This window comes from Aspergillus pseudoviridinutans, assembly GCF_018340605.1.
Source record: "Aspergillus pseudoviridinutans IFM 55266 DNA, scaffold_5, whole genome shotgun sequence".
Classification (NCBI taxonomy): Eukaryota; Fungi; Ascomycota; class Eurotiomycetes; order Eurotiales; family Aspergillaceae; genus Aspergillus; species Aspergillus pseudoviridinutans.
In genome coordinates, this window is record NW_025091285.1 from 619,224 (window position 1) to 644,557 (window position 25,334).

At 50.2% G+C, this 25,334-nt stretch overlaps 9 protein-coding genes across 9 annotated transcripts; 6 read left to right on the plus strand and 3 right to left on the minus strand.

Annotated features, from left to right (window-relative positions):
- Positions 1 to 132: 132 nt before the first annotated feature.
- Positions 133 to 1,267, plus strand: Asppvi_007314 (putative alkaline lipase; the record flags this gene model as incomplete). Its single annotated transcript, XM_043303201.1, has 5 exons — positions 133 to 223; positions 278 to 405; positions 476 to 910; positions 981 to 1,025; positions 1,115 to 1,267. 5 exons carry the CDS (start codon positions 133 to 135, stop codon positions 1,265 to 1,267), a joined length of 852 nt encoding a protein of 283 aa, XP_043159136.1.
- Positions 1,268 to 1,481: 214 nt separating this feature from the next.
- Positions 1,482 to 3,936, minus strand: Asppvi_007315 (putative mitochondrial respiratory complex I chaperone (Cia84); the record flags this gene model as incomplete). The annotated part of the gene is made up of 2 exons (XM_043303202.1): positions 1,482 to 1,638; positions 1,718 to 3,936. The coding sequence occupies 2 exons, from the start codon at positions 3,934 to 3,936 to the stop codon at positions 1,482 to 1,484; spliced, it is 2,376 nt and encodes a 791-aa protein (XP_043159137.1).
- Positions 3,937 to 4,371: 435 nt separating this feature from the next.
- On the plus strand, positions 4,372 to 5,060 carry Asppvi_007316 (mitochondrial 37S ribosomal protein bS18m; the record flags this gene model as incomplete). Its single annotated transcript, XM_043303203.1, has 3 exons — positions 4,372 to 4,436; positions 4,534 to 4,762; positions 4,854 to 5,060. The coding sequence occupies 3 exons, from the start codon at positions 4,372 to 4,374 to the stop codon at positions 5,058 to 5,060; spliced, it is 501 nt and encodes a 166-aa protein (XP_043159138.1).
- A 436-nt stretch (positions 5,061 to 5,496) lies between these two features.
- On the plus strand, positions 5,497 to 7,461 carry Asppvi_007317 (WD40 repeat domain-containing protein; the record flags this gene model as incomplete). The annotated part of the gene is made up of 3 exons (XM_043303204.1): positions 5,497 to 5,512; positions 5,569 to 5,657; positions 5,728 to 7,461. 3 exons carry the CDS (start codon positions 5,497 to 5,499, stop codon positions 7,459 to 7,461), a joined length of 1,839 nt encoding a protein of 612 aa, XP_043159139.1.
- Positions 7,462 to 7,909: 448 nt separating this feature from the next.
- Positions 7,910 to 11,416, plus strand: Asppvi_007318 (uncharacterized protein; the record flags this gene model as incomplete). The annotated part of the gene is made up of 6 exons (XM_043303205.1): positions 7,910 to 7,966; positions 8,038 to 9,393; positions 9,448 to 9,853; positions 9,921 to 10,991; positions 11,050 to 11,211; positions 11,313 to 11,416. 6 exons carry the CDS (start codon positions 7,910 to 7,912, stop codon positions 11,414 to 11,416), a joined length of 3,156 nt encoding a protein of 1,051 aa, XP_043159140.1.
- Positions 11,417 to 11,821: 405 nt separating this feature from the next.
- Positions 11,822 to 13,298, plus strand: Asppvi_007319 (TADA1 family protein; the record flags this gene model as incomplete). Its single annotated transcript, XM_043303206.1, has 4 exons — positions 11,822 to 12,041; positions 12,121 to 12,395; positions 12,469 to 12,562; positions 12,628 to 13,298. 4 exons carry the CDS (start codon positions 11,822 to 11,824, stop codon positions 13,296 to 13,298), a joined length of 1,260 nt encoding a protein of 419 aa, XP_043159141.1.
- A 1,003-nt stretch (positions 13,299 to 14,301) lies between these two features.
- Asppvi_007320 (U4/U6-U5 snRNP complex subunit PRP6) lies at positions 14,302 to 17,293 on the minus strand (the record flags this gene model as incomplete). The annotated part of the gene is made up of 3 exons (XM_043303207.1): positions 14,302 to 14,448; positions 14,519 to 16,808; positions 16,914 to 17,293. The coding sequence occupies 3 exons, from the start codon at positions 17,291 to 17,293 to the stop codon at positions 14,302 to 14,304; spliced, it is 2,817 nt and encodes a 938-aa protein (XP_043159142.1).
- A 1,162-nt stretch (positions 17,294 to 18,455) lies between these two features.
- On the minus strand, positions 18,456 to 20,742 carry Asppvi_007321 (GTPase-activating protein GYP1; the record flags this gene model as incomplete). The annotated part of the gene is made up of 7 exons (XM_043303208.1): positions 18,456 to 18,617; positions 18,674 to 18,766; positions 18,826 to 19,709; positions 19,767 to 20,257; positions 20,320 to 20,430; positions 20,546 to 20,649; positions 20,716 to 20,742. The coding sequence occupies 7 exons, from the start codon at positions 20,740 to 20,742 to the stop codon at positions 18,456 to 18,458; spliced, it is 1,872 nt and encodes a 623-aa protein (XP_043159143.1).
- Positions 20,743 to 21,422: 680 nt separating this feature from the next.
- Positions 21,423 to 24,761, plus strand: Asppvi_007322 (heterogeneous nuclear ribonucleoprotein HRP1; the record flags this gene model as incomplete). Its single annotated transcript, XM_043303209.1, has 6 exons — positions 21,423 to 21,466; positions 21,524 to 21,808; positions 23,168 to 23,208; positions 23,276 to 23,439; positions 23,521 to 24,535; positions 24,622 to 24,761. The coding sequence occupies 6 exons, from the start codon at positions 21,423 to 21,425 to the stop codon at positions 24,759 to 24,761; spliced, it is 1,689 nt and encodes a 562-aa protein (XP_043159144.1).
- Positions 24,762 to 25,334: the final 573 nt, after the last annotated feature.

Below are 25,334 nucleotides of genomic sequence, written 5' to 3' on the forward strand. Positions count from 1 at the left end.
CTCCAGCCTCGGTTGGCGAAGGCAGATTATGGTATAAAAGGCTCCAGAATGACTTGTTGGATGGCCGCATTCATCAGCAGTCTCAGTGAACCGCATCGTTGAGTTTCGACCAGACCTCTACAGAACGACAATATGCTTTCCAAGGTTTTCGTTATTGTTGCAGGGTTCTCCTTGGCGTCCTTTGTGTGCGCTGCGCCATCGCTGGAATCTCGGGCTACCCCCGGTTCGTGAGACAGTGGCCGTGCAAGCACTTATCTGTCTAATTGACATGCGGCAGATCCATCCGCTTTCACAGACTTGCAGCGAGCCGCCGAGCTCTCCTCTGCTGCCTATACGGGCTGCATGGGCTCTGCTTTCGATGTCACCATCACCAAGCAGATCTCTGATCTGGCAACTGATACCCAGGTGCCTTGGCCAGTTGTTCATTGAGAATAAGAGTGAGCCTGGACAGTCGCTCACACGTGCAATGGCTTAGGGTTATATCGGCTACTCTACCACGAAGAAGACCATCGCGGTCGTCATGAGAGGGTCGACCACGGTCACGGATATCCTCAACGACGTCGACACCACCCAGGTCGCCCCGACCTTGGCTGGTGTCAGCTTCCCCTCCGGCGTCACGATCATGAAAGGCGTGTACGGACCCTGGGCCGCCGTCCACGACGAAGTCATCGCCGAGGTCCAGAGCCTGATTGCCCAGTATCCGGGCTATACGCTCGAATCCACGGGACACTCGCTCGGCGGCGCCCTGACGTACATGTCTTATATCGCTTTGGCGCAGAATTTCCCAACCAAGCCGATCAGAAGCAATGCCCTCGCGGCATTTCCGATTGGCAACCAGGCATTTGCCGACTTTGGCACTGCGCAGAACGGGACGCTTATCCGAGGAAATAATGCGAATGATGGTGTTCCTGTAAGTGCTGTGCTGTGCAGTGAGGTGCTGAGTAGAATCCGATGTTAGTGCTAACGCTATGAGCTATCAGAACATGTATGTCACGGCGCCGTATAACTTTGTTCATTATGGAATTGTAAGTCTCTCCGGGTTTGATTTCGGGTCCCAAGTCCTCGAACCAAGCTGTCAATGCTTTCTCTTCTTGCTCATTAGGTGTCTCTGTAGGAGTACTACAGCTACGGTACTTCGGGCACTACCCTCAGATGCTCGGGCGAGAGGGATCTGCAATGCTCCGCTGGGAATGGCATGGTAGGCGTGACGGCAGGGCATTTCAGCAGCTTCGGGATCACACTTGGATCCGCAGGCTGCGGACCCTAGATTCCAAGTCAAGCGATGTTGCGCTGTACAGAGCGCATCGTCGTGTCGCGACCAAAATTCGCGTCGGCTGGAAGACTGAAGGTACGGTACCTAGCCTTGAAGACCAAGAGGGGGGTTTCGCTCTGATCTGATCTGATACTTCGTTCCTTATTATATTGTACGGAATGCTGCAGCATATAAGATATGTACAATGAATGCCCCCTATAGGCCAGGATTATCGGCTATCCAATTCAAATTTGAAGCCCTCTTCATGATCGGTGCGTTCGAGTTTCTCAAGCTGTGCCCATTGCTCCGGGTAGTGCGTTTTGGCCCACTTTTCGACCTCATCTTTCCAGTATTGATACGGAATGGCATTGTAGAGGCGCCCAATTCTACAACATGAACTGTTAGCAGTGTCGCCACAACAACGGCGTCAAAATAAAGGGTCTGTCAGAGGACAAGGTGACATACGAGTCGTAAGTCGGAGAGCATCCGATCTCCTCTTGCATCTTGTTAATCGCCTGGGTCGCAAGCTCAAACTCGCACTGTGCAGCCAAGGCTTCGACATATGCCATATACAACCGTCGGTCAATCTCGATCTCGAGTAGTTTGACCTTGTCCATCATCCTCATCGCCTCTTGGGTTCCATGATGGTGCTTCTCGCACATCCTGAAGAAGGCCAAGATTGTCCTGGTTGACGGTCCTTCCTCTGACTGCAGAATGTCGCGGAATATCTCCATGCTCTTATCTGGCATATCACAACAGGCGTAAGCCAGCATCAGCTCGTTTAGGAGTCGGGTGTTGAGGTCCACTTCTACATCCAACTTGAGCATGTTGTGGACAAGCTCCAGGTTTTTAGCGTCTTGCATTTGAGCAATGCCTTGGAAACACCGCGCATAAGTATCAGGCTTTGGCCGTCGCGCGAAGTCCTCAGCTTGGCGCATATGCCCAAACACGAGGACCGCGAGGTCGCCTCTTTTGCGCTTGAAGAAGGACGTCATGATCTCGGTCCTCATGCTCACTCCTGTTTCTGGAAAGGCGACCTGCAGCAGACCGTACGCCTCCCACGCGTCTGCACTATCCTGAGTGGTATCCAAGATGTAATTAGTGAGCGCCTGTCGAATTTTCGTCCTCTCCTCCGAGTCGTACGATCCGAGACGGGGGCGAAGCAATTCTGAGACACCTTCCCAGTCGTGTCGGTAGAGCAAAAGGTGCGTTAGCGCTGCGAGGGTGTCTGCCTCTAGACGGACGTTGTTTTCAAATAATGGGTCCAGAAAAGCGGAAACACGGTCATACAAGGCATCATCTTTCCCCAACAAGCAAAGCATACTTAGGAGCCTATTCATTAATGGCAAATTCTCAAGTGTGAATGAACCGACGTCTTGTAATTCTTCCACCGATTCCATCGTCTGTCTCACATTGCCAGCGATTATTTCAGCTTCCAACCGCAGGAGACGTGTTTGCGTGTCTGGCACAACGTTCCATTGAGACGTTAGCGCGGCAAAGTCGGTGGCAAGCTGCGGGTTCTTGACGGAATTGGCGTATTGAATGAGGTTATTGATGTGAGAGGCAGTGAGCGCTGTCTTCACGTTAGGATCCTCCGATGCCCAGGTCTGAAGCACTTCCGAGATCTCAGAGGCGCTCCTGCCATGGACCGCTTCCCAAAGCAACATCATGCCCACAGTCTCTGATTTCGGCGCCTGAGAGACAGACTCAATGATAGGCTTCGCCCACGATGTCTCGGACTTGAGAAGGGCATATTTAACCACAGCTTCCTTGGTAGCAAGCGTGGGCTCGATCTCGCCAGAAATTGGACATTCGTACATGATTTTGACAGCCGACAGTAAGTCTTGCTCAATGAGCATTTTGACCAATTGCTCGTGGGTTTCGCTATCGAATTTGATACCGAGCTCATCGAATTTCTTCTTGGTGGTCCAGCGGAGTTGCTGCTTATCATTGTTCATGGCAAAGCCTCTCATCACCGTAAGCCATGGCGAGGGCTTGGTCTTGCGCAGCCTGCTCCAAAACCTCTCGACAACGTGCCGTGCTTCCTCCGGGTTGCCATTCAAGGCCTGGAATTTGATATAGGCAGAGAGGGCAGGTCGACTAATATTATTCGTACCATAGCCATGATCAGCACACAGTTCCAGAAACGCGAAACGTGCTACCTTGAGAACGGCTTCACGCGATTCCGGAAGGCATTTGGCTTCTGACAGGACAAACAGCACATTCTCAAGGTTTTCTGTGGAATACATTGTCTGCCAGTCTTCAGCTTCCAGCTCGGATTCATGAGATCTAACGTATTTCCATGTCATGGAGAGCAGTTGCGCCTGATATCCCGTAATGACTTCGGAATTCTCCGCTCGCGCCACGAAGAAGTCATGAAACGCCTTTGTCAATACACCAAGTGCAGGACCCCTGCTTTTGTCGGACAGAGCTCTCTTCAGGTCCCTCATCGGTTTCAACCCGGCCTCAGAAGGTAAAGTTGCAGGCTGGAGAGTATTGGCTGGGGGTGCCATGTTGAACGCGAAAAGGCTCCGTCGTTGAGCATGGTGCGGATTGATAATGTCTAGCCTTCGACTCCGGTGTTGTCGCGTAATCTGAAGAAGTCTATTGCAGCATTGCAAGGGGAATAAAGGCTCATTATTCAGGATAGCTCGAAACACTCGTCTGGTAAGATGGGATTGCATGTCGATAAAAGCCGGAAGAGGGATCAGCTGGCAGATAGGTCTTAAAACAATCCCCCGAGGCTCGAGAGCGGATCCAGAGTATTTATTGATTTAATAGAGTCAAACGATGCGAATTTGCATCATTGAGGAATGCCGAAAATCCCTTTAATTTGCTGGAAGTTGATGAAAGAGCAATAAAACAGATTCCTTGTCTAGGGAGACAGCAGCGGAAGTGGTGCGGCTCTTGGCGCGCAGCGAAAAGAAATCCGAACTGATGTGCTCCACTTCCTGACGGTCTCCGATCCAGAGTCGAGCAGTGATTTCGTCTCATCTCCAACCGTCCTCCAGTCTGAACTTGTGAAAGCCGGTTGAAGACAGTGACGACAAGATGGTTTTCAATCTCCTTTCTTCATCACCTTTTCGGTCATTAGGCTTAAGTCTTGGTTCCTCATCGACATGCCGATGGAGTTCAACTCTGCCCAGCAAGACAGCCCATCAACGTACTGCTGCCGTGTTTCAAAGTGCGTATATCTCCTTTCCCTTATTTCTCGAAGAATAATTTGAGAAATTCTCTCGGAGAATGCTTCTTGGACCTGCCGTTGACTTGTGTTTAGACAGAGTGTTCCAGCGCCGTCGCCTACCAAACCGCCAAAAATTCCTCGAGGACCAAAAGGCCCAAGGTGAAAGTCGAGCCCTAGAGAAGTTTCAGACGCGTGATTGGAAAGCTGGTGATATCTACGCTCCTCATGATCTCAGTCCGGCAGAAATGAAGAAGTGGAGAAAACGCCAGGGCCCGGCAGCAGATGCTTTCGACGCTTTGAACATGAACCCGCTTGATCTTTACAAGGTTCGCTTGAAATCCAGAACACTATGCTCTCGTTCTCATTTGAACGCAAAGGTGGCGGTAGATGGCTAACCAGGAATTATACCCACCACAGAATTTTTCTATAATGTCCGAATACATCACCCCAATGGGCCGCATAAAGCACAGAAACACAACCGGCCTACGACCCGTCAACCAGCGAAAGATTGCAAAGGCTATCCGGAGAGCAATTGGCACCGGCCTCATGCCAAGTGTTCACAGACATCCGGAGATCCTGGCAGCGGAAGCAAAGGCGAGGATGGAGGGAACCCCCATCTATTAGACGCGGGAGCTCGTTTGCGTGTATTCAATATGATGTCGAAATATGCACGGCCGGAGTTGTTTAGTTTTCATGTCTTGTCGCATTTATCAATCCCCAAGATGTTCGCAATTGGAGATACCTGTACTACTACTATTGATTGAATTGAGAAGGGCTATGTTATGGATAGAATCTATACCGTCACCTCAGCTATTTACACAATCAGACTTGATTCTTTAGATTTTCAAGTCATTCCTGCTTCTCTGTTCCAGGGGGTTTTGGTTGTGGTTGCTCAACTGACCTTCCCCACTAATACATACGTCAAAGGTCCCCGTCGAAAGTAGTGGTGGAGTAAACAATCCGCCATCCTTCAACCTTGTCAACTGTCTACACCTTCCCCCCACCCCAGCCTGTGCGCTTTTATATTGTTGACCATTTGTCATTGTCTACTAGTCCAGTCATGCCAATCACCAATGGTTGATTTCATCTGTTCCTTCCTTTAAACCGATATAAGTGCTGACTGGACTCGTAGAATCCATCTGGGCCGCCAGCCCCTCCACCACGAGGGGTCAGCCCACCCACTTGTCCTCGGATGCGAAAGGAGAACGTCTGGCTTATGCGGTATGAATATCGTGGTGCAAGCTTTACTGACTATCAGAATCAACGATAGCTGATAAAATTTGGCATACAGTCCGGTAAATCGATCTTCTTGCGTTCGATCGATAACCCCTCTATCGCTAGGCAGTATACCGAACACAAGGCACAAACGACAGTTGCTCGCTTCTCGCCTTCTGGCTTTTACGTTGCCAGTGGTGACGCTACTGGTCTAGTAAGAGTTTGGGATTGCGTCGGCGAAGGAATCACAAAGGGCGAATACAGCATTGTCAACGGTCGTATCAATGATCTCGCCTGGGACGGCGACTCTCAGCGCATCATCGCCGTTGGTGATGGAAAGCAGAGGTACGGCCACTGTATCACTTGGGATAGTGGCAACACTATTGGTGAGATCTATGGGCATACACAGCAGATCAATTCCGTCTCCATCAGGCAACAAAGGCCGCTGAGAGCGGCAGCCGCTGGTGACGACAAGAATCTAATCTTTTACCACGGAGCGCCGTTCAAATTCAATACGGGAATTAGGGACAAGCACACGAATTACATATACGGAGTTGGATTCAGCCCCGATGGTTCGACATTGGTCAGTGTTGGTGCCGATCGAAAGATCTGGCTCTACGATGGGAAGACTGGCGAACCCAAAGGTCAGATCGGCGAAGGAGAGCATAAAGGAAGTATCTTCAGCGTGTCATGGTCGAAGGATTCGAAGAAGTTTGTCACCGCAAGCGCAGATCGAACCGTGAAGATCTGGGATGCGGAGGCAGGCAAGGTCTGTCAGAGCTGGACCCTGGGAGAGGAAGGAAGCTCCAACGTCCGCGATCAGCAAGTGGGAGTGGTTTGGCCTTCCGGCAGAAGCGACAATCTGCTTATTAGTCTATCACTCAGCGGTGACTTGAACTACCTAGTCGAAGGAACACCTGAGCCTAGACAGGTAATTCAAGGTCATCAGAAGAGCATAACATCCTTGACTGAATCCCACTCTGAGGATAAGGACGAGACACTATGGACCGGCAGCTTTGATGGAAGGGTGTGCAGCTGGGACGTATCCACTGGAGCCGCTGAGGAGGCGGACGGGGACTGCCATTCGGCATACGTCGCAGGTCTCGCGTCGACTCAGGAAGGAACTGGCAGGATCTACAGTGTAGCTTGGGATGATACGTTACGGTCCGTCGATGTCGGCGCCAGAACATACACTGGAAGTAACTCCAAGCTGTCTGGACAGCCCAAGAGTGTCGCCGCCGGTGACTCAACAGTTTTGGTGGGTACATCCGAAGGCGTTGAGATCTATAGGGATGGAAAGAAGACTGGCGAATTCAAACCAAAATCCACAGTTACTGCTGTCGCGGCTCATGGCAATGTCGCGGCGGTTGGAGGCGAAGATTCATCCGTGCAGATCTGTGAAATCTCCAACTCGAGTCTGTCCCCAAAGACAGATATCAAGGCCTCTCGGAACCCAGTGTCTGCTCTTGCATTTTCGCCCAATGGGTCTCTGCTCGCCATTGGTGACTCGCGAGGCCGCGTGCTCGTGTACCAGGTGGCCGATGGCAGTCTGGTCACTGACCGTTGGACGGCACACGCAGCAAGAATCACTTCTATTGCCTGGAACGGAAGTGGCACACTCTTAGCGAGCGGGTCGTTGGATACGAACATCTTTGTGTGGAGTTTAGCCAACCAAGGAGATTGGTTGCAAGTGTCCAATGCTCACAAGGAGGGTGTCAATGGCGTTGCCTGGCTTGCAGGCGGGTCTAGGATCGCTTCGGCCGGCGCTGATGCCGCAGTCAAGGTTTGGAAGGTAGAAGGTTTGGAATAGGATCATCTCAATGCGACAAAGCCGATAGTGAAGGCTACGCTTGGAGTTCGTAATAGTTGATTGCTAATCATGCTTTGGGCTTCGGACTGTCGATGGATATATTATCAGAATCATAGCATAACATCTGCACATATTATCTTTTGTTCGACTACGTATTGTAACAATAATAATAAGCAGTCTTTGTCTGAGTGCGTAATTGATGCTTTCAAAGGACGTGGCAGTAGTAACTATGTATCGAGTACCATACTACTCCGTAGTATCACTACGTAATGGCTGCCACGCGCTCCACTAAAGTCGACACCCAAAATATGATTGCCCAAACAGTCCGGGCAACGTCAAGAAAGTTTGTTGAACATATGCGATTCAATACCCAATAATACTGCATAAATTTACAGCAATGGGCTCTTTCGTGTGCCTTGCGAAAGGCAAAGGACAATGAGCTGGTAACATGTCTCTGTCTGGGGACTCGTCTAGAGGTTCCCGTCGCTTTCTGCGCCCAACGAAGGTAAACATGGACCGCCCTCCCCAGCTCTCAGATTTAGACATCGGCAATTCTAACTTTTGTATTTCCTGCAGCTTCGACAAGCGACGTTTGTTCTACCAAAGACTGGTCAACGCTTAAGAGGGCTTGTCAATTTACGGAGCTCACATATTGTAACCGGCAATGATGATGAGGAGCGTCGGGGCCTTCTCTCCGGGGAAGTCTCCGCGAACCGTCAAGATGTTATATTGCGGATTTCGGGTCGAGTTTCGGACGTATGGGTTTGGACGCGTGATTTTGTCACCTCCGAGCCCGGAATAGGGGTTTTAAAATGCAGTTTGGCCTATCTCCTCGGGTCTCTTGCTACTTTCATTCCCGCGGTTGCGGCCTTCCTGGGCCATCAAGATGGCAAGCATGTGGTGGCTACTGTCACAGTATATTTCCATCCAGCGCGGTCACAAGGCAGCATGTACAAGGCGCTTATTTGCGCTCTCTTGGCCTTCCTGTACGCAGCCTTCATCTCCCTAACGAGCATGTGCGTTAGCATGTTCTTCCAGGATACGCTGGACATGCGCGCAGTTGGCCATGCCGTTGTTCTTATAGTGTTCTGCGGAGGTGGCTTGGGTTTCATAGGATGGACGAAGCAAAGATTCGGCGACCCGCTTGTGAACGTCGCCTGTTCCCTTGCTTCGCTTGCGTTGATCACCGTGTTGACGAAGGAAGGTKCGGTGCAAAGCGGAGATTTGTCCTTCACAAAGGTCGTCCAAGTCTTGAAGATGGTCATCATGGGCGTCACCGCTGCCATGGCCGTGTCATTCTTGATATTTCCCATCTCTGCGCGGAAAAAGCTGCGCTCGAACCTCGCTATTGTGACTGAGACTCTGGCAATCATGCTGGCCCTCATTACGAACAGTTTTCTGAGTGGCTCTGAGGAGGAGCTTCAGACGGCCGAGTTCCTCAACGCAGCTGAGCGACACAAAAAGGCATATGCCCAACTCGACAAGCTTGTCCGAGAGGCAAAGCTTGAGCACTTCGTCGCGGGAACAGAAAAAGAATACAGGCTAGAAAAGAACTTAGTCCGATGGGTCCAAGATATCACACACAATATGGGAGGACTACGCAGTGCTGCTTCACTGCAATTCCAACTTTTGAAGCAAGCAAAGCTGGTTGATCCAGTATCTTGTCGCGATAAAAGGGATGCTCCCAATGGTACTGACCATGTGCCATCGCCGAGTCCGTACTCCTTGCACGGGCACAGCACACTTCTCGAATCAATCGACGAGATGCCTGAACAACAACTTGGACGAGAGGAAGAGGCAGCAGCTGAAGATGATTACCGACTCAGTGGAGACCACTTTGATCCAAATTCGGCCCGAGGATCTTCTGTCGAGCAAACTCTTCATCCCGAAGACTTGTTTGCGCTGTTCATCAGCCACTTAGGGCCTTCCATGGTATGCAATCTCTTTGTGATCGAACCACATTGAGATTATGCTAACAGTCAACAGCGATCCCTTGCTTTCACCTTGAAAGAAATTTTCAAAGAGATTCCATTTACGCCTGCGCCTGACTATAAAGTCTCTGTCAACAGTAGGTTCCATGTTAGTCTTGATCGCGCGCTGGAACTTTATCAACAATCGCGAGAGGAAGCTCTTAAGGTTATCTATCGCCAGAAGGAACTTTTACAGATCCAAACGCCGGAGGTTGAAGCGGATCTCGAGGAAGTTTCTGCCAGCTGCGGACATTTCAGTTTCTCGCTGCTGGAATTTGGCGAACAGCTGAAAGACCTGCTGGCTATCTTAGACGAACTACAACTCGAAGCCGAGGAGAGACCTAATGGGAAATCATGGAACTGGTTAAAAGTATGGCGGTGGCGAACAGCCCAAACCCAGAACAGGAAGCCTCTCGATTCTGGTAAGTTCTGTCAAGTGGCACAAGTAATTCAGTTTATCTACTTGGTCCTAATGGAAAGATCGTACAGAACAACCGTTACTTGGGCCAGCGGTAGGAGAAGGGGTGACTCCTGTGGCTTCTACCAGCCCTTCTGGACTGGAAGGTAGACTGACACCAACAAAAAGCCCGAAGAATCTGCCCGCGAAGGAGCGCCTCAGTTATCGAATCTGGAAATCGCTTGGAGTATTCCGACGTGAAGACACAAAGTTCGCGATCAAGGTCGGCACAGGAGCAGCTCTGTACGCTTTGCCGGCCTTCCTTGAATCCACACGGCCATTCTATTCTCATTGGAGAGGTGAATGGGGCTTGTTATCCTATATGTTGGTGTGTTCTATGACAATCGGGGCGTCCAATACCACTGGTTATTCTCGATTCCTAGGTACATGCCTAGGAGCGATCTGTGCCATCACGGCATGGTACGTGACCGATGGGAACGTGTTTGGACTGGCCGTTCTCGGTCTGGTCATGGCAATGTGGACATCTTATATAATTGTTGTCATGGGGAAAGGACCGATGGGTCGATTCATTATGCTCACCTACAATCTTTCTGTACTGTACGCGTACTCTTTGACGCAAAAAGAGGGTAGTGACGACCAGGATGAGGGCGGCGACTCTCCCGTCATCACCGACATAACGCTCCATCGAGTTGCAGCGGTTTTGTCTGGCTGCATCTGGGGTATCGTCATTACGCGGCTTATTTGGCCTATTAGCGCGCGCAAGGAGCTCAAGGACGGCCTAAGCCTCTTATGGCTTCGCATGAGCCTGATCTGGAAGCGCTACCCGTTGTCCCTACTGGCGAAAGGGGAACATTTCATGGGCTTCATGACCCCAAGGGAGAAGCTGGAGATTGAGCGGTTTCTGTCTCGTCTGGAAGCTCTTCAAGCAGCAGCTCGTGCAGAATTTGAGCTGAAGAGTCCGTTTCCCGATGCTGCATACAGCAATATACTCCGTCGCACAAGGAGCATGGTGAACTCATTCCACGCCATGAATCTAGAGATGATCAAAAATGTGTCTGCTTCGGAAGGTGAACTGGCTCTGCTCAGTTATACAGCTCAGGAAAGAGAGCATTTGTCTGCTCGTATCAGCCACTTATTGTCGGGTAGATTCTTGAACATCCCTAACGCATTGCTGTGTTGTGACCAGCTAACACTTGACAGTCATGGCGTCTTCTATGAAATTGGAATATCCGCTGATCGATGTACTTCCGAACATTGAGCATGCAAGAGATCGACTTCTTGCCCGTATATTCCACTATCGCAAGGACCCGGAGGCTTCTCGGTTGACAACAGACGAAGATTATGCCTTGCTCTATGCCTACAGTAAGTTGAGCCTGGTCCCTTTCCGTCGCTCATGAACGCATGGGCGTTCTATGGAGCTACATACTGCAAGTTGATCTGACATTGACTGATCCTAATTCTAGTTCTGGTGACGGGTCAATTATCGACCGAGATTGTGGAGATTATGGATGAGATTGGTAGATTATTCGGCGTGCTCAATGAGGACGTAGTCAAGTTAGTTTACTAGGCGTATCTTGAATGAAACTCTTTGGAGCTCTATACGTAGTCTACCAAAGGTCCATCACCTCTTAGATCATCAAGGTATCTCCGTAGCATTGTCCTCTGCGTCTCTGCGACCTGTACGCCTGGCCGCAATTGCGGTCGGTTGTGGTGACTGGAACCTCATATTTCTGCTTTTGGCGGGGAAGTCGTCCACCTCCGCGATTCACCCCCGACCTCCTTCCATCGCTTCGGTCATCAACGTGCTACCTTTTTCATCGAGGTCTCGACCATTTTTCCGATCCTTCATCATCCGCGACCTCCAGAGCAAATCGGGGGCCAGTTTCATGGCATGTATTCTTGTTAATGAAGGCCTAGTTCTCCCCACTTCCGGCTTCGCGCAGCCCGTCGCGCCTCTGCGAGCCTTGCAATCATGCAGATCGATCCGGCAGCCTTGAGTCGGACAGACTCTGCATCAACTGCGACAGCACCATCCAAGACCGCAGCAGCTGGCCCTGTGACGACACAAAAGTCTACAAAGGCTTTGATATCAGTTCCGCGATTGGATCTTGAACCTATCTACACGGAACTCAAAGCCGCTATCGGTGAAAACTGGGCTGAGTACAAAGAATCTACAACTCTATTCCTTCTGGGTATGCGCGCTTGCTTCCAGTTCGCTTCACTTTGCTTGTTTTGCTCATCATCAACTGACAAACTGATCCTCTGCGGCAGGACATCTCAATCAAAATGAGCTCGCGTCGCGCGTTGATCACATCATTTGCGCCGACCAGAAGACCGAACACCTACACAACAATTTTATCTGTGCGATCATAGGGAACCTCACAAGAGACCTCCCCGACCATGGCGTGGCAAGTTGGGTGTCAGCGAACGACAAGCCGTCGGTCGTATCGAAACCCTCCTCTGGAGATGCCGCGGAGGCAAGGTTGAAGACAGAGGTTATGCAATTACCTCCCAGAGACCGTCGGCGAATAAAAGCGATTCCAGAGGTATGTCACCAAGAATTCTGTGGATTATGACGGGCTCTGATTTTGTCGTCATAACCAGCGTGACCCTCATGAGACCGTGCCCAATGAAGTGGAAGAATATCATCTCGCGAAACAGATCAAGCTCCCTAGCCAAGTCCCGGCTAGTGCTGGGGGTTTGAATAAAACAAGTAAGTTCATACACATCATGAACACTACTTTCATCAAGCTGGACTAACTGGTCGGTGACCGCCAGATTGGGAGTTAGAGATTCGGAAACGCTACGCGCAACCCTTGGCATCGGAAACTGGCGAGTTTCCAGACGCCGAATCAATACATGCGCGAATGATACCGATATGCTATGAGGAGTCTGTAGTTAGCGGTGCAGGCTTCCCGTGTGCTGAGTTTATGGCGATTGCAACAGAGACTTTCGTTAAGGAAGTACTATCCGTGGTGTTTTCCCGTACCAGGTGCAATGGCCCGTCTGGCACGATCAATGGCATGATGATGCGCAAATATCGACAGCAACTTGAGCTAGAGGAGCTAGCCTATACTCGCGGCGAGATCGTTAAAGATAGCGCGACTGGGCTTCTACCCGTTGAGGCCAAGGAAGCTAGGAATCGGAAGCCTCTCGGGGTTCGCGATCTTCGACTAGCACTGGAAATTGGAGGAGGAGTACTCAGTCATATGCCTCTTATTGTCGACCATATTATGGGAGGTTATTTCGACGATGAATTGGAGACCGACAAGCAAGACCAACTCGATGAAGTTGCCGACACTGCCGATAATGACACGAGACCGATCCAGTTCACAGATGAAATGGAAGTGGAGGACGATGCAGAGTTGTTGGACTGGGAAGGAGCCGCCGCGGTAGACCGGGCTCAGTTGGGCTCGTTACTAGATGAGTGCCTTTCCCTGGCCTCATGAGCGTTCATTGTCGACCTACAGTCGGTCTCCCTGGCTGCTACGTCTATGTTGGTCTCTAATGACCTTGTCGGACAACCAGCTCCCCGTTCCCTTTATTCTCCTTTCCCTTCCTCCTCACTTCCCAGTTCATTTATGATTTCTTAAGTGCATGTGCTTAGCATGTTTCTACTACTGCGCAAGGACAGCAGCATGCCGGTCTGGAAAGGTGGCATCTGTTAAGGCGTCTTTGGAGTCACAAAGGACTGTTGTCATTGGTTGGACATCATGAGTTTGCATTTGGCATGGAGTTCGAACTGAAATCTCTGTTGTATCATTTCTTCCCACTTTTTCTCTTATTGTCCCAGTATTTGTTTATTGGAGGAGTTTTGCTTCCTAGGTTTCAGCTTCGAAGCGACGTCGGAAGACAAATCAAGGCCGCACAGCCTCGGCAGCTCATGCTGAAGGGATGTATGCACGATGGTGAAGAAGAGATGGAAATGACAGTGCTCAAATGTGCTGCGAGTCGCGTTTGATACCCAGGACTCGGTAAATTTACTGTTCTCTTTAGCCTTCTCTTTTTTCTTTTCCTTCTTTTCCCCCGCCTCTCTTTTTAAATCAGGGTATGTCGGGGGTAGAATTTGCATATTTGCCCTTTGAGGAGGAGATATGAAGCTTTCTTAAGTGGGTATTGCTCTGTTTGTTGTTCTTTGAGGCTACTTCCTCTTCATCTTACTGTATATTACTAGAATTGCTCTTGTGATAGTTTTGCATTGACCTATCTATTGAGAATGGCCGGCCTCACATCGCAGTGGCACATGTCACACTGGTTAACTGCATTGCTCCTCAGATGTAATGCTGTCATTGCTTTATAAGATTAATAATGTAAATGTCTATCATTCCTGCTTCTAGAAAGCATTCTCATGAGTCAATTATTCGAGCTTGCCATTCTCCGGAACGCCAAATCCGTGACAGCATCAATGCCTGGGCTGAACAATGCAATAAAACCTGATAGTGTACATTTAATTCACTGTGTGAGACGGTCTGCAACCATCTTGAGAATCTCTTCTGTCGACTTGCGTGCGTTCGCTGGATCCTTGGCCACAGACTGCCAAACCTCGCCATGTTTGGGCTCAGTCGAGACGCACTTGGCCACAACGTCTGCTCGTTTTTCCTGTACGAAAAATCACGTTAGTCGCAAGACATGATGGGAATAAATCAGAAACGGACGACGATGAACGAACCTCTGTACCATGTTGCAGCAGGAATTTGTAGTACCAAGCCCAGCCATCGCCGTGATCGCTGTCCGACACGATGGCTTTCTCGAACCACGTCATGGCTTTTTCCAGTCGACGCTCACCCCAAAATATACGGGCTACTGTGATAAAGAGGATCGGGTCGTTATCGACTTTCTTGATCGCCTCCAAACTACGGGCCTTCCGTTGCGCCCGGGGCTCGAGATGCCAGATACTCTCGCTCCATAGTAGACCGGAGGTTGGAACTTCCTGCAGAGCCTTGGCCATCAAGACCTTGGCCTGTCCGATACTATTTGCCCGCCGTTCCACACGGACACTCTCTGTCCATAACTCAGCGCTCTTTGGGACGGCAAGGCGTGCCCTATCAAGTACTGAACGAGCCTTGACAACGGCACCAGACTTCTCTTCAAGTCTGGAAGCCAGGAGCCAAAGCGGTACCGACTTAGGACAAGCTCTGGTACCAGTACTGTAGGCCTCTCTGGCTTGCGGATATTTGTTCTGGTATTCGTAGATTTGCCCCTTCATCATCCAAAGTTTATCGGCCTTGGGATACAGCTGCAGTCCCTGATTCACCAGATCAAGCGCCTCGTCGATGTTGCCCAGTTGCCGTTCAAAAGCGACACTCTTGATCCAAACACGGTCAGTGCCAGCCTCCCGTCGGGCGGTTGCGAGGAGTTCCCTAGCTTGATCTGTCTGGTCCGCATCCGCTTCCAGTTTGACAGCAGCGAGCCAGATGTCCTCATTGTTCGGATTCTGATTGAAGGCTCGCCCGAGCACGCGTCGAGCGTCGTCGATCTCGCCAGCTTGCCACTTCTCCTTCGCGAGCTGGAGCCACAGCTCTTCGCTTTGAGGGCATGCCTCCACTGCCTTCTCAAGGACTTGCCAGAGAGCTTCTTTGGAGCCATGGTTACGCTCCAGGTCGGCAGCCGCGAGCCAAATAGATCGACGGTTGACAAAGACACGCAACGCATAAGCATAAATTGCTCTTGCAGTCTCGTACTTGCCCCGGGCGATACTGGCCTTCGCATCGTCCATCCAGATATCCTTGCGGTCATCGTCTTCATCAAGCCCCCATCCGAGTGTTTCGCGGATGATTGCGCCACATGTGAGAATGGCTCCCTCTTCCTCGCACTTCTCAGCTTCCGCGATCCATTCCTCTCTCTTAAGCATGGCATTTTCCCTTGCCAGCGCTTGGACTGCCCTCTTCATCACATTGACCTTTTCGAAAGTGCCCATTTGCTCCTGCAATCGTGCAGCCGCGATCCAAACTTCATGACTCGCAGGGACGGCCTTGCGAGCAGCATTCAGAACCTTTTGCGCATTTTCAGGAGTTTCTAGACGGGCAAGAGCAAGCCATAACTCAACAGACAAAGGAATCATTTCGACTGCCTTCGCCAGTAAAAGACGTGCATCGGCGGGATCTTCTTCCAGGTTAACGGCTTCTTTCCAAATGGTAACAGACTGGGGCACGTGGAGAATGGCTTGCCTAAGCACATTCTTTTTGGCGCGAGCGTCGGACTCCAGCCTCATGGCCTCAATCCAAAGTCTTGTGGAACGATCATTATTCTTGATTGCATTGGCTGCGATAACCTTGGCATTGTGGCCTTCGTTCAAACGAATATTTTCGAGCCACGCATCCTCACTCTTCGGGCATAGTTCGCAACCCTTGGCAATGATGTTCCTGGCGGCCACAATTCTTCCAGCAAGTTCTTCCAATCGCGCAAGTGCAATCCATCCAGGAGCGTGCCTAGGATTCGTTTTGGTTACAGATTCCAATAAGACACGCACTCGCTTGATGTCGCCAATCTCGACTTCGCCGGCTTTCAGCTCCGACTGCGTCAGACTTGTAAGATATCCTTTCGGGTCGATGTTGGTCGCACTCCCGGAGGAAGAATCAGCAGTGGAACCCCGGGCGGCTTGATCAAGCCTGACCTTAAGCACCTTATCACGCGCAGCACTAATATCCGCAAAGTTCGTCATCGTGCCGTCCGCCTCGCCTCCACGGACATCCGTCTGGGCGCCGTCATCGGCTATGGTGGTTTCGAACTGAGTKGAGTCCCTTGCACTCGCAATAACACTGTCTGGTACCGCATAGAAGCGCTGTCGTAGGTTCTGCTTAGCTCTTCGATTCTTGCCTGTAAGGTCTCCGACTTCCGGGAGATTGGCCCATTGCTCTTCTGAAACAGAGGCTAGTGAGCGCTTCAGGTCGGCGAACTGTTGTTGAATTTTCGGATTTTTGCGTTCGTATTCTTCACGTTCTTGACGTTCTCGAGCTTCCCTATAGGTGGCGAAGGAATCAAGTCGGTCGTCTGTCCAAACAACGGGGGGTAAACCCGATGAACAACGCATCTCCAAGGTACAGCAATGGGGGGCATGTACTAACCTTCTTGCTTTCCGGCGCTTATCCATCTTCTCATCTACTTCTTTGTAGATGCGGTCCGCCTCGTCATCTTCCTGATCGAATTGCCCGTAGGCAAAAAGCCCAACCTCATTGTCCGGATCCTGGAAACGTTCGTCTTCCTCTTCTTCCTCCTTCTCTTCTCGTCCACCCTTTTCGCGTCCTGCGCCATATGCGGTTGGGGGCGCTGCTCCGAGAAGTTGCGCTCTCTTTGCAAGAGCGGCCTGAATCTGCTCAGGTGTAGGGCCCTCACGCGCAGGTCCTAGGTCAGAACGGGTGGTGAAGCCGGTCGCACCTCTACCTAAACCCGCGACATAATTTTCGGGCGCAGGCTGGTTCAGAAAATCCTTCCGACCTGAGGCCATATCGACCGAAGCTCAACGATAGACTGGCTAAGAGATGAAAACAAATAGAAGGGCAACATAAATTGTGATTTGATGTAAGACGTAGAGCTTTGGGTGGCGATGCCTGCAACAAAGTACCTCCGACCCGCTTATCTTATCAGGGTCTCCGCATTTTGAGGCATTCACTAGTCCACTACCAAGATCAGCAGTATAGCACAGGTATACAAGCAACAAGAAGGGACAGAATGAGACATAGAAATAAGTTGAAAGATTATGAGGAATTGGATTATGACTCCTGAATCATGACGCCTGGATCACTCACTCTCAGAAGTTATGTACTAGATTCCGAGTGGACGTGTTAAATGTAATCCTCAACATTGAAGTGAGCCCTTAATATGCTTCGTCACGTCTGTTTCGAATGCTTGTGGAATTATTTACAAAGCAGAAGCGGTTTCTATTATCGAACTGTTCATATTCACATCAGGAGAGGGCTCTGTGGCTTTACTTGTGCTCTAGGTCTTTCTGCGGAGCCCTTTTGCTATTTCAGCAAGTTCAACCCAATGTCTAGATGCAACCTAGTCGAACGACATACTAAACTCCATCGCAGGCCAATTCGGAGATGCGCCTGGCTCTTAAGGAGTCCCTTTTCTTGGCTGAATCGGGGTCAGGTAACAATCACACCGCTGAGCACATGTTTGTCCGAGATTATGCATGGACATATGTGATGCTACTAGCACAAAGAGAAAGGCTCTCCGAAGAATTAAGCCAAGGATCACACCAGCAATAAGATGCGGCATCTGTCAAAGCCGCGCAGCGGAGGCAAGGATCAAATTGTGAGATCGTTATAGTAAGCGCGAAAACTTATTAGATATTTCCAGATAGTTGACGGTTCTCTCACAGAAAAGCTACACCAAATGAGATTTGTCGGAGGTAAGATATGGTGTATAGGGTTGTTGATGCTTTGAGACGACGGCAAGCGGTGAGAAGACGATATCTGGCCCTGCAGATGGACTTGGGAAAGTGGGGTGAGGTGAGTCTCGTCTGGGATGCGAATCCCGGGAGAGACTTGTCCGTTGTAGGTGAGCCCCGATCTCGGCGAGGATGAGGGGCAAAGCGTGTTCCCAGCAACGCAGGGGCATGCTATTTGAGGCATGGTTAACGCGGAATTGAATAATGTATGTTGTCATTGCAAGCTGTTCTCAGGTGATCGGTCGCCAGCGGGGCGTAGATGCGCACGGGAGTCCTGGAACAAACTCTGCCAGATAAAGGCTTCACTGAGCAGGAGTTCAATGTCCTTCTCAGTCCACTCCTTTGTTGGAAGTGCCTGTAAGAACATCATAATTTCCTGCGCACAATTAGCATCTCGGCGGGATTCTAGAAGTGAGTGGTATCAGAACCTACCTGAAAGTCCATTTTGATCAACTGGTCTGACCACTTGACGAGAAACGCTGCGCAAACATATACATGGAAGCGCGAGAAGCCCTGCTCCTCAGCCTGACAATGAGTTAATAGGATTCCGATGTTATGAGCGCCGCTCTGACTATCGAACATACCATGTAGGTGTCCCACATCCGTATGGTGTTCTGAACACTCATCTCCCGCATCAGCAAACAGTTCATCCATCGGAAACTGAATTGCATGAATTCGACTCCTTCATTTTCAAGATGTTTGGCGAGCGAAGAATCGATACGCATTGTCAGGTCTCGCAAAGCTCTCACTTGCCTGTGAATCCCCGGTTGAGCATATATATAATTATCCTGAATTCCATCAAGAAGTTTCGTGAGGCACCAGAATGAATCCGCCTCCACAGCATCGAGCACACTCCGCGGCAACTGGCCTGGATCCATGTCTTCTTCCACATTGAGATCCGTCATGTACATGCCGAGAAAAACCTGCCAAAATGGAGTGACAAGGTCATTGATTCCTTGTACGTAACCGCTGGCAGGATGTCGGATGGCCCAGACATAAAGGATTCGCTCCAAGGAGCGTTGTGTAGCTTCATAGCTGTAGAGTTGAATATGAGGGCTGGTGCGAGGAACGTCAATACTAATTTGATGCCATACCGCTTCATCCAGGCCTCTGCCGCGACCTACGGAGGAAGCAGGTGGATTGCCGGGAGCCGAGGTAGTGCTGCGTTCGAAAGCCTGCCGGACTCCGTCGAGATATTCCTTGCGCTTTCTCTCTAGTGTAGAAACTCGCCGTTCACTGTTCGTCGGAAGATAACCGAGCAGGATTTGCCAGGTCATGGCGCGAACTTCAGCAGGGATGCCAGACCATGCCAGATTTCTCAACTCTGATAAGGAAACGGTGCTAGTCTGAAGTAGACGTTTGAATTTATTGATCCTTGAGATTCTGCTCGAGTATATTTCCATCTCCTTTGGCGACCCATTCTTCGGCGGAGGTGCATGATCAATAAGATGTAATGCGTTCGCGGGATCTAAAGCAGCGACGGTCAGCATCTGATCGAGAGTTGCCCCTAGGGAGACTTAAGTACCTTTCAGGACGTCTTTGTACTGAGGCCGTAGGATTTTACCCTCACTCTTTCTCGCCGTTGGATACATAGACACTCCGCGCTCCTCGGCGATATCCGAACTGTTTGCACGTTGTCTACTGTTCGCCAAGTTGACTCCCAAGGTTGAATTGTTGGCACGCACAGCGCTACCCAAATCAGATGTTTTGAGCTGAGATTTCATGGCATTTTTGGTCTGTTTCTTCCGCATACTCGCAATGCTGGGAAGGCCAAATTCGTCCTCATCGTCGTCGTAAACGATATCCTCCTCATCACCCTCGTCAGTATTGTCACTCGCCCGGTCTGCAGAGTCGGGGTGCCATAAGTCGACTCCTTGATTCACAAGGCTAGAGTATGAGGTACGCGGAGACGTGACCCAAGTCCCTGGCCGATGAGAAGATGGGGAGACATGCTGCGGTTGAGTAGATGACGACTTTGGAGGTGTACGGGGTCGCGCTTGTTGCTGTGGTATGCCTCTTCAAAGATCGCTCTTGGTCAGTTCATAGGCCGGGGACAGACCAGACTAGAGACAACAAACTTTAAGATATTCGCATGAGAGTATGAAGCGCCAACAATTGTGGTTGGGGTAGCTGAAGGTCCTTGAGGTTGAGACACCGATCTGCCTTTCCAGAACGGAGAGCCAGCCCGTCTTCGGGGAAGGTCAGCAATTGGGCAAGAACTAAAGGAAACAAGTGAAAGAGCACTTATTAATGCTCAAACGTGATGGAGGCAACCTCTGTTAAGAAATGACTCTGGGAACGTACTCGGAACGATCTGCATGAGGCAAAGGAGGAGTTATATCAGCCACTGAATTCGGAGATATGAGACATGGAGTACTATTGAGGTACGAACCAACCTGGACCATCTCCTGTTACAATCAGTTCTCGATCAGCCTTGCGCGACAATAACGACTGTGCTGAGAGACGTTGCATACCTGCTGCTGGCCCTTCCTAGCAGCCATCGTCATGAACTGTCTGGGAAGAGGAATTGGTTCGATGAATGGGGATACAAAAGGTCATCGAAAGCACTTTGTACGGCGTCGGGAGAAAGTGCGGGGGAAAAGTGAACAGTTGATGCGGCAATGCTTTGGGGTGCTGGAATGACTTTGTTCACTAAATTCAACCGCGATTGTGGGCGCAGACTGGTTTGATGATGATTATGATTATTCACAGAAAAACGCCATTATGGTATTATTAAGAGGAGAGAGGTATATAATGTCTCCGGCAATTGTGAGAGGGAGAGAGCTTCGTCGGGATACCTACAACCACTAATGCTGACGGACCTTTAGCGGTCGGTTGTCTCTGTCTCCTCTCTTGACCTCTTCCACTCTTCCCTCCTTCATCATCACTCTCAACAACTCAACCCGCTCCAATATCTTCTTTTCCACTTCGCTATCGATTGATCTCCCCTTCTTCCTTATTTTCCCTTTTTTTCCCTTCTCATCCATTATCGAACGTAACGACTATTCGTTGCACTTTTAACTAATCCCAAATCAACTTCATTTGACTTGAGTCTCAGGCAAATCAACTTCACTAACAGATCTTGCTTCCATACGCAACTGTTTTCTATTTTCTCAAACAGACAACTTGGCAGCTTTTCTGATTTTAAGTCTTTCTTTTCATTTTGTAATATACATTCAATATGGCCGAGCCAGGGGATGTAGAGGAAGATCTTTTTGCTGATCTGTAAGACTCTTGCTCGCACATGATTTTCGAGGCGTTCCCTGACTCCTTTCTTCTTAGGTACGACGCGGATGAGAATATGAACCAGACGTCTTCGGCTCCCAGGATTTCCGACTCCACAGAGTCGCCCGCGCCTCCCCAGGCAACGACTTCCCCTGCGACACAAACTGCAGAGAATTTCAAGTCAGAGCCAGAAGACGCTCATACCGCGGATTCCTACTCGTATTCGTATGAAGGACATCAAAGAAACGGCTCTGGCATGTATGATACGAATCATACTACCAATGTTACTGCCGCTCCCGCGACCGAACAAGAGCCTCAGGGCACCGGAATCAAGGAAGATGGGTAAGTAATTCTCTATATTTTACTTTGTACAATCTTGGATCTTTCCCCCCTCTATTTTCCCATCTATTGTCTACACCATTGCGTCGAAGACCAGACGTATCGTGTACTGGAACAAGTGAGTGAGCACAGGGAGCACATTCGGGGCTCGCAAGTTGTCCTCGTACGTGTGTAGCCGTTCCGATGCATTCGCTCTCACGTCGACTCGCGGCGCCCTAGGCTATCACGCTCTAGTGCTAGTTGCTGCGCGAGAAACCTTTCCATTCAATGAGTTGGACCAGGCGATCCTGTGGGGTAGGAGACGCTTATCAAACTGTGTCGGCGTGGTGAGAGAGACGAAAGATGACGATCTCTGAACTTTATCGGCTTAGCCTCCAACTTGGCGGTTCGCATCTATCGGAAGGGACGAAGCACCAGTTCTCTCTGGGCAGAGACAGAGATATCATTCGGTTGCGTCAGATTTAGCTATAAAGGGCGGTCTGATGAGTGCATGGTTATCTCCAAGACCAGGCTCAAGGGAGATGTGTATGGTCGAGTCAACATCGACATGAAGTTTACAAAGAGAAAGATATCACACACACTACGAGGCCTTGTTGCGAGCGACTACTAGTACAGACGCTATCAGATAGCTTCTTGTCGATATATCTTGATAGAGCAGAGCAAGGAATAGAAGCCTTGGCTGTCTGGTGGATCACTATCGAGCAGTTTTACTACCTAGCTTCGACCCTATTAGACAGACAGTCGAAGGGTCATTGGTCAGACAGAAAAAAGAAGAGATTCAGTTGTCTATATTCCGCCTCTCGCGCTTCAATCTGTGGTCCGTCTATCAACATCACGACTCATGCCACTCGGCCTTGGCGCATATTTCTTTTGCTCTACTCCCGCTGGATTATCCCGTAAACCAGTGGATGTCGACGACTAGAGATGCCTGCTTTCACCCTGAGCGGTTCTGTCCAACGGCAATCACAGTCAATGTATGCATGTCATGGCCGATTCCCGAGCTGGCTGTGAGACGAGTCTGCGCACTTGTTCGCGTTACCGGAGCACGCCAGTACAATGCAGCCCGCTTGCTGTTGCAACTCATTCTCGAACCCCTGCATATATTCAATCACATAGCTACTGGTGCTCAAGTGAGCGCTACGGTATCTGCGTTAGAATATTACGGATAGCAGCATTATGCACTGCGTTTGCAGACAATATCAATACCAGTCGGACTACCATCAACGAGTCCTTGATCACGATTGTTCTGGGATCCTGCCCTGCTTTGTTTCTTGCGCTCATTTCTTCATTTGAACCTATCAGCTTTGACAGTGCATTGTTTCTGGTTAGATGGATGCATTTACTGATGATCTGGTTGTTTAGGAAGATGTTCATCGGTGGTTTGAACTGGGAGACAACAGACCGTACGTGGAGTCTTAATATTATTACAGCTTACTCAAGTCTCTGACAGCAGTCTGACATAATGAATAGAGTCTCTGAAGGACTACTTCTCCCAGTTTGGTGAGGTCCAAGAGTGTACTGTCATGCGGGACAGCGCTACTGGCCGCTCTAGGGGCTTCGGCTTCTTGACCTTCAAGGATCCAAAGACTGTCAACACAGTGATGGTCAAAGAGCACTACCTGGATGGGAAAATTGTAAGACGCATATTCTGTCTATTCTACCACATGCACCAAGGGTGATCAAAACAGATCGACCGTATGCTAACGCGCTGGCAGATTGACCCTAAGCGTGCCATCCCCCGTGACGAACAGGAGAAGACGAGTAAGATTTTTGTTGGTGGTGTGAGCCAAGAGGCAACGGAGCAGGAGTTCAAGGAGTTTTTTACGCAATTCGGCCGTGTTATTGATGCTACCCTGATGATCGACAAGGACACCGGACGTCCTCGTGGGTTCGGCTTTGTGACGTTTGACAGTGAAGCTGCTGTCGAGGCTGCTCTGTCCCGTCCTTTGGCTATATGTGGGAAGCCGATTGAAGTCAAGAAGGCTCAGCCAAGAGGCAATCTACGCGACGAGGAAGATCGCAGGAACCGGCGCGGCAGAGATTTCCGCGATGGAGGTCATGGTGGCGTCGATAGTTCTCAGCAGCAACAGGGAATGCAAGGGCAGGCTGGTATGCCTGCAGGGTTGACACCACAGATGATGGCACAGTATTGGCAACGTATGCAGCAATATTTCGCCTTGATGCAGCAGCAGATGGCGGTTGCCGCCGCTCAGGGGCAAGGAATGGGAGCCATGGGGATGGGGGCAATGAATCCGGCCATGATGCAGCAGATGCAACAGATGCAAAAAATGCAGCAGATGCAGATGGCCAACAATCAGCAGCAGCAACCGCAGCAGCCAGGCAGCTTGAGCCCTCCCTCCCAGAGCTCGACCCCGCAGATGCAGAACATGATGAACCCTGCAATGATGCAACAGATGCAAAACCAGGTTCAAGGAAACAACATGGGAGCTATGCAGGGCCAGATGGGCAACAACGCTGGCAACATGAACATGGGCGCAAACTACTCAAGCGCTCGGGGCGGACCCGGCTATAATGCTCACGAGCAGCTCGCTTTCGAGCAGCAGAAATACGAACAGCAGCAGCAACAACGTCGGGTCATGGAGTCCCGGGCATTCTCGCCATATCAACAGGGCGGTCCGACGTCATGGGAGGGCATGTATGACGAGGTCCCCCAGCCTAATATCCCCACTGGTCCTCAAGGCATGAACCGAGCAGGCAGCATTGGACGCGGTACGTATTCTTTTTCTCTCGTCACATGCATTACTCCAATCAACGAGCGCATGTATCCGTTACATGTAGCTAACTTCAAGTTTTAGGAACAACGCCACAGCCAACTCCGAGCGCTGCGCCTGCCAACGCCCCAACGGGCCCTAAAAATGCTGGAAAGCCCGGTGCAAACTATCGTGGCGGAGGTCGCGGTGGCCATCGGGGGTTCCATCCTTACTCTCGTGGATAGGATTGGAACTCGTGATCATTGACGGTTCTTTGCCTCTCGCCTTTCCTTCTGTTTCATTTCTCTGATATCTGGCTTCCATTCTCTCCGTGATGCTTCTTTTCCGTTTGTTTCGTATTTTCCTGTCTTCGCCTAAAAACAGGTTCGTTCCCCTCAAGGATATGTGCTCGGTTTCTCCTCCGATCTGCGTATCGCACAGTGAAAATCTGTTGTGCTTTCGTGCTCTTCATCTCTCCCGGCGGAAAACACGAGTTTCCGGTCGATTCAGTGACGGTCTTCCCCACGCAATCCCAGTCGTCTGCTTTTCTACCTCGTAGCAAACACGGGTGATTGCAAAAGGGACAAAATGAGTGGACGGTGTTTCTGCATGTCATTTAGAGGCATTACAGTCAGTTTTTTTGATTGGTCTCCTTTTTTACTTCAGATGTATTTTAAAAGGCCATTGAGTCCAAACTGCGCCATGCTTTTGTACGCAGGTCTCACCGTATCTTGGTAACTGCAATGTGATAGGGTCTGGAACATAATAAATAGTGTTGATATATACATAAAGGCACATAGCAGGGGATGTGTTTCTAT